This window comes from Sciurus carolinensis, chromosome 3 (assembly GCF_902686445.1).
Source record: "Sciurus carolinensis chromosome 3, mSciCar1.2, whole genome shotgun sequence".
NCBI lineage: Eukaryota > Metazoa > Chordata > Mammalia > Rodentia > Sciuridae > Sciurus > Sciurus carolinensis.
Genome location: NC_062215.1, coordinates 176,455,204 through 176,473,396, shown reverse-complemented (window position 1 = coordinate 176,473,396; position 18,193 = coordinate 176,455,204). Strand labels below are relative to the sequence as shown.

General features: G+C 52.6%; 1 protein-coding gene across 6 annotated transcripts in view; it reads left to right on the top strand.

The window, feature by feature from the left end:
* Ngef (neuronal guanine nucleotide exchange factor) overlaps positions 1-18,193 on the top strand; it is an 82,454-nt gene that overhangs the window by 47,784 nt on the left and 16,477 nt on the right. For 5 of the 6 annotated variants that reach the window (XM_047547301.1, XM_047547306.1, XM_047547302.1 and 2 more), the window contains 2 exons: positions 3,023-3,165; positions 9,039-9,331. In XM_047547301.1, the coding sequence (XP_047403257.1) occupies positions 3,023-3,165; positions 9,039-9,331 (436 nt within the window). Of the gene's footprint in view, positions 1-1,093; positions 2,321-3,022; positions 3,166-9,038; positions 9,332-18,193 lie in introns of those variants that run through there. The other variant, XM_047547305.1, reaches the window with a different exon arrangement.

Sequence of the window (18,193 nt, the reverse complement as noted above, 5' to 3'; positions counted from 1 at the left end):
ATGCTGGAACGAGGCAAGACTTTGGGCTTATTGGGATGGAATGAATGTATACTGCATGCAAGGACATGAATCGTGGGGCACAGGTGGACTATTGTGGACTGAATGTTTGTGTCCCCCAAAATTCCCATGTTGAAAATCTTACTTCAAATATTATGGGGCTAGGAGGTGGGACCTTCGAGAAGGTCCTTTATAAGGACGTGCCCTCATAAACGGGACTGGTGCTGTTTCACAGAGACCCCTGGGAGGTTCTCACCTGCTTCTGACATGCGGGGTACATGAGAAGCCAGCCAATGGCAACTCAGATCCTCCCAGCACCTGCCCGGGTTGTCAAGCTGTGACCTCAGATCCCCAGCCTCCAGGGCTGTAGAAACCAGTTCCTGTCGTTTCCAAGACGCCCAATCTATGGCATGTTGTCATGAACAGAGGATATCCAGGTGGACATGGCTAGTGAGTAGACAAAAATGCGGGGGAGAGGGAGGACAAGCTGGGGGTTCCTGACTCCATGTAAAGCATTCCAGAAGGCAGGTGCTTGACTTGGAAAGAGACCTGACTGGTGTCTCTCAAATATCCTGAGGCCTGAGAGCAAGAGGCATCGAAACTGTCCATTCAGGCCCCTCCCAGAGCAGAAAGCTGAGCGGCAGCCTTGGGAGCTGGGTTTCAACCAAGAGCAGCATACATTCCCAAAGCTGGAGCAGGGCAAGTTGAAAAGGGCAGGGGCAGGGGCAGGGGTGACCCACTGGCACCTGGGAAGGGCAGTTCCCTTCCCTGCAAGAGGCCCTTGGGCCTAAGCTTCCTGCTTTCCTTGGCCTGCCCAACCCTCTCTGCAGAAGAACACCTGCCTTGTTCCAGACTGGCTAAGGATCCCTGAAAGCCAACCAATTGACAGGATCTGAACCCCTCCCGCCAGCACTATATGCCTTAAAAAAAAAAAAAAAAAAAAAAAAGATTGTGTTAATTTTAATTTTAACCAATGTGAAGGGGAAACTGCAGAGGAAGACTCTCCTCACTTTTCTCGGTCCCCATCCCCACCCGCCGGGGACCCTAAGCGTAAAAAAAAAAAAAAAAAAAAAAAAAAAAAAAAAAATTGGTCCTGACTGCAAATCAAGACTGCTTTACCTGGGAGCCCAACAAGGGAAGCAGGCTGCCCCAGAAAAAGACACTGTCCAGTGTGCCAGTGGCACGCAGGATGGAATCCTCCAGATTTCCCAGGTCACTTCTGGGCAGGCAGCAGGATCACGGGGCGGAGGCAGTTGGCTTGGTCTCATGCCCTCCACTGCACCTCGCGGAGGGGAACATTCGCCTCCTCCTCGTTTCGGTCACCTAGTTTTGCTTTCTGCATCCGTGAGCAGACCCGACTACCTAACGAAGGAGCGGAGTCCAAGAGTCAACGTGACCAGTCAGGGAAACCAGGCAGAGGCTGAGGGGCACTTCGTTTCCCCTCTTGCGCATCCAAACCCAGCCCTGGCCCGCCAGGGTCTCTGAGTAGCTGGGAGCCGGTGGTCCTGCGGCCAGACCCGCAGGGGGAGGGGTCTCCGCGCTCGCCCCCTTCCCATTCTAAGTGTCAGGAGCCAGTGCGCAGGGGTCCTGGAAGACCCGAGTCTCTGCCTCGCACGGGGAACCGAGGGAGGCACCTCGAGCGCCTCGACACATTCCCCAAGGCCGGGCTCGGGACAGCTGAGGCAGGGTCGCCAAGCCGCCAGCCTGCGGGAAACTTCGCAGGGTGCCCGACGTGGGCAAGGGGGCGGTTCAAGAGTACTGGGGCACCTTCCAGGAACCCGGCGGAGCAGCGGCCACCGCACGCAGGGGCGGCAGGCGGAGACGCCTCTCGCGGGCCCCACACTGTCCTGGCTCTCTCCGGGTTGGAAGCGGTCGCCGGCAGGAGGAGGCGCCGCGGGGCGCGGGGTCCCAGGCGCAGTTCAAGCCGCGGGGCCCGAATCGCTCCCGGCCCGAGCGCCCCCGCCCCTCCGCAACCCGGCCTCGCCCCCGCCGCGCACGCCCCTCCCGCCTCCCCCCGTTGCCGTGGCAACCCCGGGAGCCTCCAGGCGCGCGCGCGCCCGCGGGAGCGCTCGACAGCGGCGGCGGCGGCGGCGGCAGCTCCGGCTCCAGCCGCGCGCTGCGACCTCACTCCGGAGCCCGCGCGTCGCCCCCGGCCCAGCCCCGGGCCCCAGCGCGGCCCCCCGCCGGCCCCTGCTCCCGCCCCGCCGCCGGCCCCCATGGAGCTGCTGGCTGCAGCCTTCAGCGCCGCCTGCGCCGTGGACCACGACAGCTCCACCTCGGAGAGCGACGCGCGCGATTCGGCGGCGGGACACCTGCCCGGCAGGTGAGGACCGGTGGTCATCCCGGTTCCAGCGCGCTGCTCCCGCGTGCTTCCTTTCTGCTTGCGCCCCAGCGACGGTCACCGACCCGCAAGGCCTATCCCCAGTCCCTGGGCCACGGGTCCCGCCGCTCCCCACTCCTACGCGGGCCCACGTCGGGCGCGCATCCGGCAGGAGTAGGGCTGCTTCCCTGCCCCAGCCATGGCACCCCAATTGCTCCCCAGGATCGCCTCCAGTGCCTGTGCCCCGGACGCCCTGGGCGTGCGCGTCCCGCATGGCATCCTCTCCGCCTTTAGTGTCCCTGGGACTGAAGGATCGGGCCGAAAGAGCCCGGGGTCTGAATGACTGCGAGGAGCCCGGGGTGGCCTGCCGGCTGGGGGACCCGTCGGGGCGGCCTTTCGGCGCCACGGAGCGAGCGGGCAGGGCGCGCCAAGTTTCCGACGACTGCCCGCGAGCTCGAAAAACATGAAGGTTTGGGCGGGCTGGTGTGGGAATGAATCACCCCGTCGCGCCCTGGTGCAGGGACAAAAAAGGCCTTTGGGCCCGCCCGGCTGGGACGGGCAGTGGCTGCTGTGGCCCCTCCGCCTGGACGGCCTGAGGCAGGGAGCCGTTGGCCAGCAGCCGATTGTGCAGACGCCTCTGGCAAGCCGACCAAGGTGTGTCGTTGCTTAAAAATAACCAGCCTTGCCGTCCTCCCTCTCTGGCAGCGAGTCATCCTCCACCCCGGGAAATGGGACCACGCCCGAGGAGTGCCCGGCCCTGGCGGACAGCCCCACCACCCTCACCCAGGCCCTGCAGATGATCCATCCCATTCCTGCCGACTCCTGGAGAAACCTCATTGAACAAATAGGTGGGTGTCCCTGGTTGCCACAGAGCTCCGTTTGGGAAATGTGGGTGCCAGGTGGACACTGGGAATCTTCTGGCTCAGGGGTTGAGGTTTTTGATATCTGTGGTTCTGAATGGTCCATAGTCAGAACTGCCACATTTTATTAGTGCTGTGCTGTTGGTCTGATTTAGCAAATGAATTTCTCTCCTGCTGATTCTGGAGAGGTCTGTTGTCCCTACCCTACTGAGCAACAGCTCTCTGTCCAGTCACTTCTGCTAGAAAGACCAGAGGTGACGCAGTACTGCGGAACCTTGCAGAATGAGCCTTCCTTGAGCTCCAGGCAGGTGGTGGCCTGGGAAGGGCAGGGAGTGGCCTGGGAAGACCAGGGCGTGGGCTCAGAGTTAGAACGGAGAGGCAGGTGTGTGGAGGGCCTGCCTCTGGGAGAGCCAGGCTGACTTCCAGAGACTTGGCAGGGCAGGAAAGAGAAAGTAGAGAAAGAGGGAGCCCCAGAAGCCCCTGAATTAGGAAGGGAAACCTCTCCTGGAATATGGCCCTGGGAGACAACACACAGGGAACAGCACACGAGGGTCCACCTCCTACGGAGCACCAAGAATTCACAGAGGGGGCTGAGACAGTGTCCAAAGAACTCCAGCCGTTGCATTAAAAAATTGATCATGACATCAGATTAGTACTCATATCTCACCAAGGGCACCAGCGAATGGACCTGGAGTTTCCATTCATCTGCAAGTGGTACTGGCTGCTTAGAAAATATTCTTCCATCTTACCAGAGCAGCTGACAGTCTACTTGTTAAAATAAAAATTCTAGATTTGGAAGTTTTCTTACCTAAATATACCATTATTGCCTGTAGTCCCAAACACTGGAACAGACAGTGTGTCCTCAGAGTGGAAATGGAGCTTCTGTCCCTACAGGAGACCTGGCACTTGGGAGACCTTTCAGTGCAGCCCGCTCCTGGCTGGCAGGGAGCTTTCTAACCAGACCCTGAGAGGAGTGAGCCCCTGGGAAACTGAGGGGGTGGAGTGTGCACTTCATGCTGTTAAGCTGCTCCTACTCCCAGAATTTTGTCTCCCTGCATGTCAGGTAGAGGGTGGTGGTGGCTTTTCATTTTGTTTGCTGGGGAAGTGGAGAGGGGCCAATCTGAAACTGATACCTGATTTTGAACCCGGAGGTGCTTAACTATTGAGCCACATCCCCAGCTCTTTCTTGTATTTTATTTAGAGACAGGGTCTCACTGAGTTGCTTAGGGCCTAAGTTATGAGGCTGGCCTCAAACTTGTGATCCTCCTGCCTCAGCCTCCTGAGCTACTGGAATTATGGACGTGTGCCACCATGTCTAGCAGAAATTCTGATTTTGTAACAAAAACTTTCTCCCAATACTCTGCCACTTTGTCCTTTGTAAGAGAGCCACCTCCCTCTGTCTCAGCATGTGATGGAAACTTTGGCTTCCCCCTCTTGAAGGGGCTCCTCTGTGGCTAGGATCAGGGTCATGATCAGGAAGGAATTGGGGTGGGGAGGGTTCAAAGCCCCCATCTGCTTTCCAGGAGGCTGAGTGCTTCCCCTGGAGCTGCAGAAGCTCCAGGCTGGAGTCAGGGCCCCTGAGTTGTGCTTCTGCTCTTCGTGGGCCTCAGTTTCCTTTCCTGAGAGACAGCAGAGACTCTGAGGTTCTGAGCCTTTCCTCCCACAGCCCCCTGTATCTGCTGGTGTCGTGGGGAGCATGTTTCCCTGATTCCCATAGGTCTCTATGGATGGGTGAGTGACAGCACAGAGCTGTCCCATGTCATCTCACAGCCTTCACTGGAGACTCGATGCCTGTGCCGAGCCACCCCCGTCCACAGCCCAGCTGCCCTCAGCTATGTGAATGAAGTGGTCCTTTGCCGGGTGTCAGGAAAGGACAGCAGGTTCCTGAGGACATCGTGAAATTTAGGGGACAGAAAGTAGAATGAATTTGTTTGCATTCTGTGGACCACTGTTTTGGATTTTGCAGGGGCCACCACTCAGGCCAGACAGAATGTTTAGTGAGTACACAGCTGTCGTCACACTGGCTGTGGTCCCAGAGGTCACAGCCTGAGCCCTGGAGTGGTGTGTGTGTGTGTGTGTGTGTGTGTGTGAGAGAGAGAGAGAGAGAGAGAGAGATTGCCTATGCTCAGCACATAGAATTTCTCACTAAATTCTAAATTAATTCCCTGCCCTTTACACAATTGTATTTGAAGAATTGAAAGAAAAAGGAATCCTCTTCAGGAGGAGAGATATGGAATGACTCAGGAGGCTTTGACCCGAGGAGCTGGGGCTTACCCTCCTTCTCCAGCCACCCTGGTTCAGATCTTTTAACAAGAAGAGTTGGGAACTGCGCTTTCCATTTGCACATGCATGTAATACCAAGTGCCAGGGTTTATAGGGAAAGTTAACTTCCATATAAAGTTGTGCTTACCGAACACACAAATATAAAATAGGAAAGCATGTCATATTAACACTACAGGGATCTGGGGTGTAGCTCAGTGTAGAGCAGTTGTCTAGCACATGTGAAGCCCTGCATTTGATCCCCAGCACTGCAAAAAAAATTTTTTTAAGTACAATACACTGAATACAGAAATTTCTCAGATTAACATGTAGCTCCCAGATAAACCTACTGTATTTGGTGGTCTGAATTCGATTATACAGTAATCTGAATTTAAGGCAAACAAAAGGTTATGAAAATAGTTACAATAGCATGTCAGATAACTCCATAATCATAGTAACTCCAGAAAAAAAATTGCAGTTCAAATTTATGTTCTAAATATATACCTCAGGAAAAAGTATGCATTTTTTAAATTCTAAAATTATTTTGGCTATAATTAACAGAATAGCTACCAAAAAGTGATCTTAAATGATGAAGGCAGCCCATGTCAGTCAACGAGCTGAGAGGCGGGAAGGTCCAGAGTCGGTTCGGCTCCCAAACAGGCACCTGGGTGCTTCTCCTCCTCAATGTCCTGTCAAGCCCCAGGCTTCATATCCTCTAGCAATGGTCCATGGCAGCAGGAAGGGCATTGTCCTTTAGTGTTTCCTGGGGAGGGACATCTTTGTGAGAAGCCCTTAGACTATGTCTCCTTTTTCTTTCTCTCCTTGACCAGTGTCTTAATCCATTCCAACTGCTCTAAATACCTTTTTGGTTGCTATAACAAGACGACTGAGATGGGGTACTCATACAGAACAGAGATCTATTAGCTTACGGTTCAGAGGTCTGAGAGCATGGTGCCACTCTCTGCTCAGCTCTGGTGAAGGTTCCCTGGTAACATAACATGGCGGATGGCGGTGTGATGGGAGTGAGCGTGAGAGGCGAAACCGCCTGCAAAAGATTCTGGGGCCAGGCTCACTGTTTTAGAACCCATTCTTTTTTTCTTTTCTTTTCTTTTCTTTCTTTCTTTTTTTTTTTTTTTTTTTTCAGTTGTAGATGAACACAGTACCTTTATTTATTTATTTTTATGTGGTGCTGGGGATCGAACCCAGTGCCTCACATGTGCGAGGCAAGTGCTCTACCACTGAGCCACAAACCCAAGTCCCAAGGACAACCCATTCTTAAACTGAGTTTCTTGTGGAGCCTTTAAGAGGAGGTGCCCATGGTCTGGATCCTTCTACCAGGCCCCTCTCAACTCCACCACACTGGGGACCAAGCCTCCAGCATGGGGACAAGTCCTATCCAAACCATAACACTGGGTGATTTGTTATGGTTCTGGACGTTGGGAGGTCCAGGACTGGAGCTCAGCTGATTCCACGTCTGGTGAGGGCTCAAGTGACCCTTTCCAGGAGTCCTCACGAGGCAGGAGGGACAAGGCAGCTCCCTCCAACCTCTCTTGAGGGCAATTTTCTGTTCATGGAACTCACTTCCCAAAACACTTCATCTCTTAGAACTACCGCCCTGGGCATTAGGTCCCAGCATATGAACTTGCTGGTGCCACATGCCCATGCCCAAACCCAGCCTTGGCAAGGGGTGGGGAGCTATCCCAGAAGATGTCCCTCAGTCAACACTCACTCACTTCTCGGAGCACAGAATGGATGGCACCCAAACCAAACCCCTGCCCTACCCCTGGAAAGCCAGGGTGTGAGGGATGGAGGAGAGGCCCTGATGGCATCTCCGCAGCGTGATTAAGGAATTATTCTCGACCAGCTACCCACAGTGCTGATGTCTCCTCCGAGCACAGGCGCCAAAGAGAGAAGCTGGAGGGAGTGCTTGCGCCTGCGTAGAGATGTGCTTCGGGACCAGCAGAAGGCCTAAGTTAGACACTGCGGTGAACCTTGGAAACTGCATGTTTGAGGACCTACTAGATGCAAATTAGGTATTGAAAGGTGAAACCAAGTGGAAGCTCCATAAGCATCGTGTCAGAAGCTCAGGAAGACAATTAGCTTGATGGCACCGTCATGTATCATCACTGAGCCCATTTATGTGGTGACATTTGACTGTCCTTACAGATTTTCAACCTGAGTTGCTTTTAGCATAGACTGATTTTCATTCCTTTGTCAATGAACTCCGTATTGTGTTCTGCTGGATGGTCATGGAGCATCCAAAGTCACCTAATTTAATCCACAGATGGATTTCTGAGGTTCCTGCTCATGTAGATAACTTCTCCAGCACATTTACCCGGATTCAGAGGCAGTCTGCTTCTCTTTCTTACCCTTTCCTGCTGTTCGGACACACCTAGCATTTAGATAAAGAAAGAACGCAGCTCTCGTCTGACCTGCGCTGAAAAGGGAGCGCTTTCCGTGTGGTGCATTTATCCACACCAGAACTTTTCTGGAGAATTGTCTTTGTTTTATAGATGGGCAAACCTAGGGGTCCTGGCCACTGACCCCAGGTCAGACAAGTAAGTCCAGCTGCCCAGCGGGGCTTCTCCACTGGGGGCACCACCCTATCACCAGCCACAGGCTCCACCTGTGTTCCTTGTCCTCTCAAATGGTGCCACCTTTTGCGGAGCTGGTGACCTGGATTTTACCCAGTACCAGCCATTGCTCTTCCTTGGACTGTCCCCGCATCGGGCTCTGTGCTCTGTCCCCACCAGCACTTTACTTGCCATCCTGAGACCTGCTGTGGCCTCTCCTACCAGTCCGTGGTTCTGCTGAATGCAACCCAGGCATGCTTGCCTGAGGTCTCCTGGGGCCTCCTGGCCACTCGGGCAGAGTCCTGTCTCTGTGTGTGACTGACAAGACCCTGGGGCTGACCCCTGTCCCAGATCCTTACGGAAGGCCAGGTCATGTGTAGGGACAGGACCCTCTGCCCACAGCCAGAAACCCTGAGTGGGGTTTTCCTTGGGGAGCTGCTGCATTTATGCCGACCCCTCTGTACCCCGAGTCTTCCTTGAGATTTGGGCACGTTTATTTCGGCACTGGCTGGCGAAGGCATCTGAGGTTGTGCAGAAGAGATGTGTCCCTCAGACTCTTCAGGTTGTGAGACAGGGATTTTTCCCTCAGTGTGGACATTCACCACTACTCCCATGTCCCGAATGGATGTGCTTGAGGGCTGATCCCGAAGCATCCAAAGCTGCGGAAAGACCCCTGCTGGGATGTGGACATATAGCTGGGACGTTCCAGCTGTGCTTACCCACACCAAGGGCCCCCTTCCTGTTTTGCGGCGTATACATGAAGAGAGCACGCATTCTTTGTGTTTTGAATCGGGGGCTTTTCTTATTAGTTGGAGAAAACTTGCACATGCCGGTCTTCCCTGTGAGGGAGGTGAGGCTGTTTGTGCTGTGGTCTGGGAGCCTGTGCCCAGGGGGCGGGGGAGTCTGCCTTTCTCCATGTGCTCCTCTGTGGAGTGACCCCTCGAAGTAAGAGCGTGACATGATAGTGAGTTGGAATGATCGTTATCAAAAATCTTGTTCTTTTTAAAATGGAACCCTTTTTGATTTCAGGGCTCCTATATCAGGAATACCGAGATAAATCGACCCTCCAAGAAATCGAGGCCAGGAGGCAACAGGATGCAGAGCTACAGGGCAGTGCAGACGGGTCCCCGGCCAGCGAGGACACCCCGGAGGAGGAGGAGGAGGAGGAGGAACCGGCAAGCCCACCCGAGAGGAGGGCTCTGCCCCAGATCTGCCTGCTCAGCAACCCCCACTCGAGGTTCAACCTCTGGCAGGACCTTCCAGAGATCCAGAGCAGCGGGGTGCTGGAGATCCTTCAGCCCGAGGAGGTCAAACTACAGGAGGTAAGGGCGCGGGGGCTTCTCTTGGTCCCAGCTGATGGGGGTACTTCCTCTGGGGGCTGAGGTCCTGCTCTGTTCCATCAGAAGGATGACTGGCAGGGTTCGTCCATCAGGACACGTGGGGAAAGAAAGCATTATTTCATGGGCACTAAAAGCACCCATTGCCTCTAGGACGGCCCTGCCCAGGGCTGAGGCTCTGAGGCTCTGAGGTGGGGCGTGTCCTCAGGTGGGAAGACGGTGTTCGCGCACCCTTCTCTAGTCCCGTGGGTGTTCCTGGTACAGCACCAGGCGATGCTGAGCTTGTCGTGACGGTGAAATCACCCCAGCCTCCTCTGGGTGACAGGAATCTTCTGTACTTTTTTCATTCCTGTTCTTGTCCCCCAACTTTATTTTGGGGCCATTTGAACTTCAGATGAGTGGGGCCGCTGAGAGAAATCCCCGGGTGTGGCCACCCCCGCCTTCCGAAGTGCTGCAGAAATCAGGGCTTGAGTCTCCCGCCCGGGTCTGTGGTCCAGCTGCTTGACTGACCTGGGGCAGGCTGAGGCAGTCACGGGAGTGCCTGGGTCAACTGACAGGGAGAAACGGTGGAACAGGGACAGAGCAGGTGGCTGGGAATCTCAGTGCTTATTTTAATTGAACAAAGAAAGTTGTGTGATTTAGATAGAAAAGGGTATGGTCAACAGTGAGGAGAGAGGATGGAAAGGAACCGCGGACACACGTGTGTGTGAATCGTATTGTGTGTGTGTTTGTGGGGTGCTGGGGAGGGAAGCCAGGGCCTTGGGTGTGCTAGGCCTGTGCTTTGCCACTGAGCTACACCCCGACCCTCTTGTTGTTTATTTAAAAAGCACAACAGCCCAGCTGCTTGGGAGGCTGAGGCAGGAGGATCTCTTCAGCTCAGGAGTTCTAGGCCCTCCTGGACAACATAGTGAGACCCATCTCTTTTTAAAAAATTAAAGAAAATAAGACTCAAACATGGTAGACTGCATCCATTGTGAATGATCAAGACAGGGGATGGCTCCTGATCTGCATCCTCTAACTCAGACTCCGTTTTCAGGGTAGGTCTGCTGGTAGGGAAGGTTTGATAAAATCGGATTTTTGAAGGACCACCAGGGATTCACCTGGGTGACCTCTTGCCCAGTAGAATCAGGAAAAATGTGTTTAAATGCTGACATTCCTCTTGGTTCTTGAGTAGGGGTTTGTAAATGGCTTCATCAAAAGCTTATCTGTTTTATGAGACTTCTGATATAAAGCGTAGAGTTCAGTCATGATGTGTAGAACTTAAAAGAAAGCATAACCCTTTCACAACATAAACGTAGCCAGAGGCAGAGGAAGAGGGCCCTTATACACTACATAGAAAAGCAGAGCAAGCCACTAAGAAGCACAGGAAACAGCCTGAAATAAGGTGGCAGAATTGATAACAAGCCCGTCAGTTGTAACAATAAACGTAAACTGCTGAAGCTCCTCCATTAAAGGTGGAAATCCCCCCACGGGCTAGGAAAGTAAATGCCTTTGTAATTATCGGTAGAATCACAGGGCCAGCAAGTTAGCTGAGCGAGCAGGAGTCATCTCGTGCTGTTGAAGGTGTCCTTTACGTGGATAAAGGCACGACTGTAAGTATTTTTAAATTGCATCTGTAACTCACTGCTGCACTTTCATCACCTTAAAAAAAATGCAAACAAACGTGTCGTCCTGGGCCTTTTCTTTGACCTGAGGTTCCTGTGGGAGGACCAGCTTCATCTAATTTACCTCTCCTGATAAAGCACAGCCTTAAGGCGTCGTCCGATTTTGGAGTTTGGACACTCAGGGACGCTGTCCCCAGTGTTGCCCGCGAGGTTTTGGCCTCACCTTAGCGGCAGCTGGATGGGTTTGGGGGTGTTAGCAACTTGCCCTCCCTGGACCCCTCAGAGCTTTCAGCTTAGTTTTTACCGAAGGACCCCCGGGGCGCCGACAGCCCCTGGTTCTCAACGCCAGGTGATATCCCGCATCTCAGGTCAAGTTGAGGGAGGGACGCAGGTGGCTGTGGGGCAAGAGGTGTGTGCGGGGTCTGCCCAGAGCCCTCCATGGGCCCGCATGGCGCAGGTGGCCGCGGCAAGGCAGGGAGCACAGCTGGCTGAGGAGAGCTCCTGCGCGTGGCCTCCTAGCGCCCACGTGAGAGGAGCTGCAGGAGAGGACCTCTCAGATGAAGTGCATTTTAGACGCTAGTGGATCCCGCCACGTCACCGTGCAGTAGGCGTCTGAGTGGAGCATCCCGAATCCGAAAATCCGAAATGTGAAATGCTCCCAAATCAGACTTCTGGGGTGCTGACAGACCACAAGTGGAAAATGGACACCCCGAAACTGCGCTTCGTGTGTTAAATCATTTAAGATATTTTAAATGAAATTGCCTCCAGGCTGTGTGTGTGAGGCTTTTTGAAACATAAATGACCTCCACGTTAGGCCTGGGTCCCATCCCCAAAATACCTCATGGTGTCTCTGCAAGCATTCCAACGCCCCCCAAACCTGACGCGCTTCTGCTCCCAGCATTTGAGATCGGGACCACTCGTGAGGGCCATTTCCACCGCCCTCCCGCCTCCGTTCCGAACGCCCTGGCTTTCTCCGACCTGTTGGATACACTCCTGCCTTGCTTCCCCTGCCCGTCCCCGATGACTCGCAAGCTTGAACACCTTTTCATGCAATTATTGTTTCCCTTTCCTTGTCTGTTTTATTTTTCGTCCTTTTTAATTGGTTTGTTCACATCGGTGTTCTTGATGGTGGGCAGCCTGCCATGGGTCCTGGGTGTTGACGCTCGCATGGAGTCTGGGTGGGGATGGGGCAGGTGCTTTTCATTCTCAGCTCCACTACATCTCAGCTGTGTGACCTTGGGAAATACATGTGACTTCTCTGTGCCTCAGTTGCCTTATCTGTAAAATGAAGATGCTGTAGTTCATTTTCTGTTGCTAAAATAGTACCTGAGACCAGGTAGTGGATAAAGAAGAAGTTTACATGGTTCCGGAGGCTGGGAAGGTCAAGATTGGGTACTGAGTCTGGTGATGGCCCAGGGCTGCTTCAAGAGAGGAGGGGCAAGAGAGGAGGCAGGCAAGAGAGGAGGGGGCACTGAATTCCCCCAAGAGCTGATCCCCTTGAGAGGAAAGCACAAATCCACTCAAGAGGGCCATGGCCACACGCCTCCCAGCACTGCTGCAGCAGGGTGGGGTCTCCGTGTGAGTCTTGGTGGGGACAAAGGGATTTCCCACTGCAGGGGTTCCCAGCAGCCACCTCTGGGCCTGGGCAGTTGCTGTGGAGCTGGCCGCCTGCTCTGGCTTTGCTGTGAATTCTCTTCATGAAAATCTGTCACTCTTTTCCCTGGAGTCTGATCCGATGCTCCTGGATCAGGGAGGCCGATCCCCACAGCACAGTGGGAAGGTCCCCCGTGGGGACTGCTGTGCCCTGGCATGTGGGGTCCAGCACACAGAGCCTGGGGCCGCCCTGCTCTTGTAACCCTGGCCCCAGCAGGAGTGGCCCCACCTCCAGGAAGCAGTGGGGCCCGCGGGCCACCAGTGCCTGAGAAGGGACAATGGCTGCCTGAAAATATTGTCCCTGGACTCTGTCCTCTCAAGCTGTGGTGGACACTGACTGCTGGACACACCACCAAACACTGGTTCTCTATTAATTAAACCAAAACGTGCAGCCTGTTAAACGGTGGTTGCAGGGTCCAGGCCAGAGTCTGTCACTACGATTCCCTGCAACGAGAAGTAAACGCTATTACAACCTCAAATCAGAACCGTGGCCGCTGCTTCTAGCCTTGGAGACGAGGATGTTCTAATATTTGGGACCGTTTCAGAGATGGGAGGGCGCCGTGTGCGCCAGGCGGCGGGATGGGGCGTGGGGGCTGCATTCGGGTAAAAATGCTCCCCTCCGGCTTTCCTGACTGAGTAGGGGAGAGATGCAGACCGGAGGAACTTCTCCGGGGCCAGCCGGAGGCTCTCGGAGAAGACCCCCAACACGCTCTGAGGAGACCGCTGGGGCTGACCCCAAGAAGAGGCCGTGTGAGTCGGAGGAGAGGAGCGGTTTTCCAGGAAAATACAAGCTCCCCAAACTGACTCAGCTGTAGTCCCAGCTGCTCTGGAGGCTGAGGCAGGAGGATCACTTGAGCCCAAGAGTTCAAGGCCAACAGAGTGAGACCCCATCTCTTAATTCATTAAATAAATTTTAAAAATAAAAGTGGTAAAAACACACAGAACTCACTGGCAGAAGAGATGCTGTGCTGATGGTTCATGTTCCCAGTGCTGGAGAGCCGCTGTCACAGCAGGAAGAACACTACAAGGGAAAGGTCCCACGCTGTGCTGGCGCGGTCTGTGCCTGCAGTGGTCGCCAGCCTCAGCATAACGAGGTCCACCGCTGAGTGTCTGACCAGCTCAGGCCTCTTGCCCGTCAGTCCGGACAGCCGGTGGTGCTGGGGCAGAGTTCAAGGGCTAGACAATGACCACTGTGGGTCTCGGTCAAGACCACTCAGCCCTGCTGCCCAGGTGGGACAGTCGTGCGCACAGGAGGGCCTGTGCCGCGTGCAGGAAAACCCGATTTACTAACCCACGGGCTGCCCTTTGCCAATCCCCGGGCTCCAGCCTGAGAAGGACGGAGATGCACTCACTATCCGAAGGTAGCACGATCCTGATCACCAAACCCGACCTTCACAGACGCGGACATGAGAAGCAGTTTAAACCCGCGGTCCGAGGTGAAGACGTGCTGAGAGGCTCCTCCCTCAGGAATCAGTGGGACCCAGAGCCCGGGGCCGGGGCTCCGAGGTAGAGCGCTTGCCTGGCATGTGTGAGGTTGGTTTGGTTCTTAACACCACATAGAAATAAAATCAAAATAAAAGTCCATTGACAACTGAAAAAAAAAATATTAAAAAAGATCAACAGGAACGTGGAAGAGCTGAACACCATGAACCAGCTGGAGCGAGTGAACTTTTATAGACCACTCCACCCAACCATAGCAGAGTACGGTTTTTTTCCCCCCAAATACACATAGAATAGTCACCAGGGTAAACCATATCTCGCCTGAACAAATGCATAAGAACTGAAATCATACAAACTGTTTTCTGACTCGAGTGAATTAAAATAGAAATCAGTCACATAAAGATAACTGGAAAATGGCTGAGGGTGCAGCTCCGTGGTATGTACTTACCCAGCATGCACAAGGCCCTGGCTTCCATCCCCAGCACCACGGGGAACAAAATATCCAAACACTTGGAAAATAGACAACACACTTACAAACAATCCCTGGGCCCACTAGGAAGATGAACACACAAAAATTTGCTATTGTCACATATGTTGGCAAAACCCAGATTTCAATCGATTAAAAAGCTTTTATTAATAAGAATAAGATAAGCACCCCAAAGAAAAATGGGCAAAAAAATTCACACAGAAGGAGAACAATGGCCAGTGAATAAATGAAAAAGAAACCAAACTCACTAATAATCAAAGAAATTCCAGCATTGAGTTACTTACTGCCTTCTGCATTTCAAAATAACAGAGATTTTTAACACATAACTACATTTAAAGCCTAGTGCTGAGTTGGGTGCCGTGGCGTACGCCTGTAATCCCAGTAGCTCAGGAGGCTGAGGCAGGAGGATCATGAATTTAAAGCCAGCCTCAGCAAAAGCGAGGCCCTAAGCAACTCAGTGAGACCCTGTCTCTAAATAAAATACAAATAGTGCTGAGGATGTGACTCAGTAGTCGAATGCCCCTGAATTCAATCCCTGGTACCCTCCCCAAAACAGCCTAGCCCTGGGGGGATTTTTAAATGAGCATTCTCTAACATCACTGATAAGAAGAGTATAGCAATAATTGTACCAAAATCTCAATAACATTATGTTTGTACACTTTCCAGAATTTCTCTCTAGAAATTTGTCTTGCAAAATAATCCTATGTGTGCAAAAGTATTTATTTATTAGGATGAGGGAAAGAAACCTAAATATGCAAAGCAGGGGAATTATTTAGTAAGCCAGTATATAGCTATTCAAAGACACAAGCATTAAAAAAACATGTTTTCAAAGAATAAAATAGCAAATATTCATGACATATAACTTTTTTTGTTGGTTTTGTTTGTTTTAGTTTTGGGTTTTTTTGGGGGGGTACCACGGATTAACTCAGGAGCACTCCACCACTGAGCCACACCCCCAGCCCTGTTTTATATTTTATTTGGAGATAGGGCCTCACTGAGTTGCTCAGCACCTTGCTCTTGTTGAGGCTGGGTTTGATCTTCCTGCCTCTGCCTCCCAAGCTTCTGGGATTACAGGCGTACACCACGACGCCTAGCAGTATATATATATATAAAACATTTTTAAAAAGTGAAATAGAACATTCATCTATAATAGAGTGTACATAGAAAATTAAAACTCCGTACATTTTTGCTATTTCCCCCGGATCAGATGAAGATATTTGAAGACAAAGGAGGCCGATCGGAGAAGCCACGTAGTTCCATTCAGTGGTGGGACGGAGGACACACAGGCTTCAGTGTGTCTGGCTGAGTTTTTGGAGTTGACTTTTCATATTTAAGAGGTTAAGGTGAACTTTCTGCCTTGATAATGAACACAAAGCTGAGCTCTTCTGATTCTGCGTTCCCACTCTTTGGGGTCCTGTGTCAAAGCAGGCCGGGCGGCCCCTGCTGTGCAGCCGGGTCTGCCACCAGACTCCTCTCCGTCTTTCAGCTGCACAGCTCTGGGTGAGCTCCAGGCACACGGGAGGACGACCCACCACCGGGTCTTCCGGCAGACCTGAGTCTGAATCATGGAAGAATCAGGATTTAAGAGCAGAACTGTTCCTCTGTGAGCAGAAGTCGGCTGCGGTTGGAGAGCGCCCCGCGGAGGGCTTTCTCCGTTTAGCATTGGTTTCCTGACTTCTGAAGCTCTTGGTTCCCAGCCTCCTCTGGGCGATGGTTTTTGACTTGCTGAGAATGAGACCGGTGGAGAAAGTAGTTGGAATAAATTCAGATGAAAAGGTCAGGAAGGGCAAGTTAGGAGGGGTAGGCTTCCTGGTGGGCAGGTCAGGGGGCTGTTCCAGAACCGGTAGGAAGGGGTGGGACACAGAATCAAAGAATAAAGAGCGAGGAGGAGGAGAACGTGACCTCGGAGGGAGGGAGGGCGGGTGGAGCAAACCCACTTGATGGGAGACAGCCTGCGCAGCCACTCCTTCAGCCTGGTGGTGTGTCCCCAGCTGGCAGGACCTGTCTCTGCTGGTTGGTCTCCAGCACTGGGTGTGTAGGGCTGGAGACGGGAGCAGGGAGTGATGTCTTGAGAATCTCCAGGGGAACAGGGACACACAGGTACTCTCAGGTGGGGCAGCTGGCCAGGCTGACACGGGGGGTGACGGCAAGTCCCCAGCATGCCCGGACAGGCTTTGGACCCTGTCGTGCTGGGGCAGAAGGGAGGTGGCCCAGTCAGCGTCTGCTCGGCCCCTAACACCAGCACTGGGGTTTATGCTGCAGCCTGCTTTCACTGCTTAGGACTAACATGTATTTCCTTTTTTGCCCCCAAAAGAAAAAGAAAATTGCTTAGGGTTTTTAATATGATGGGCCTATCAGAAACATAAATTGTGATTGCTGTGTTACTAACCAGCCTGCCCTGAATCTCTGTCTCTGGGAAGACCTTACCCATTCAGCAAGAGCGTTCTAACTGGGAGGGCCTCTCTTAAGGTGGGTGGTAGCCATCACCCCAAAAGTCAGATTTCTCTTTGATCTGATGGTCTATTTGATACAGAAAACGAACACCAATAAGTGTTTTAACCAAGTAGTGAAATTGGCAGGTATCGTTTTTTGAAATGAATATTTTGGATACATGGTTTATGCAGAGAAAGCATGAACTTTCTGAGCTGCCGGGGTCCCTCCTCCGCCACGCGTTACGTGTTCGGTGTTCCAGGTAGAAGGCGTGAGCATGCACTGTTGCATCAGTGATAAGCTGCTGTCTGCATTGCTCTGAGCCCAGCTTCCTTGATACTTGGCAAAATACTTATCATGTCTCTCTAGAGCAAACTTTTTTTTTTTTTGTACCCGGGATTGAACCCAGGGACACTTACCCACTGAGCCACATCCCTAGCCCTTTTAATGTTTTTCTTTTGACACAGGGTCTTGCTAGTTGCTTAGGTCTTCACTAAGTTGCTGAGGCTGACTGAAGGTGAGAGTCTCCTGGGCTGCTGAATTACAGGCTTGTGCCACTGTGCCTGGTAGCAATTCTTTTTTTTTTTTTTTTTTTTTTTTTTTTGCAGCTTTTTGGGGCTCTGTTGTTTTTATGTTCCATTGTTTATATGTTCCATTATTTAACCAGTCCCTGTTGATGGACATTTGTAGTTAGAAAGGATGTGTCTCAGGGATGTTCGTTGCAGCGTTATTTAAAATCATACAAAGTATGAACGAGTCCCGATGGGGACTGCTGAGTGGACTGATGGGTTACAGGACACATGTTTGTAAATTGGAGAAGACACCGCCCTGCTGTCCCCACATCTGACTGCGGTGGGCGTGCCCACCCCCACCATCAATGTAGCACATGATCCAGCGATTTTACCTCGACTCTCCTGCTGGATGAAAAGTGGATCTCGTTGTGGTTTTAATCTGCATCCCTCTAACTGTGAGGAAGAATGAACATGGTTTTTCATGTATACCTATTTTTAATATATAAATTTTTTGCAAACTGCTTTGTTACTGGGTCGTCTTAAGGAAACTTAATAATCAGCCTGTGATGGCCTTGCCAGGGCTGGGCTTGGACTGGCAGTGGGTGCTGGCACCTGCACCCAGGGCTGCTGTTAAGTTGGGGCTGTGCCTGATCACACAGCAGCACTAGAAGTAGTTGTCACTTGGGCCCCCGCCCACTGGCACCTGCCTGGGCTCCGGGAC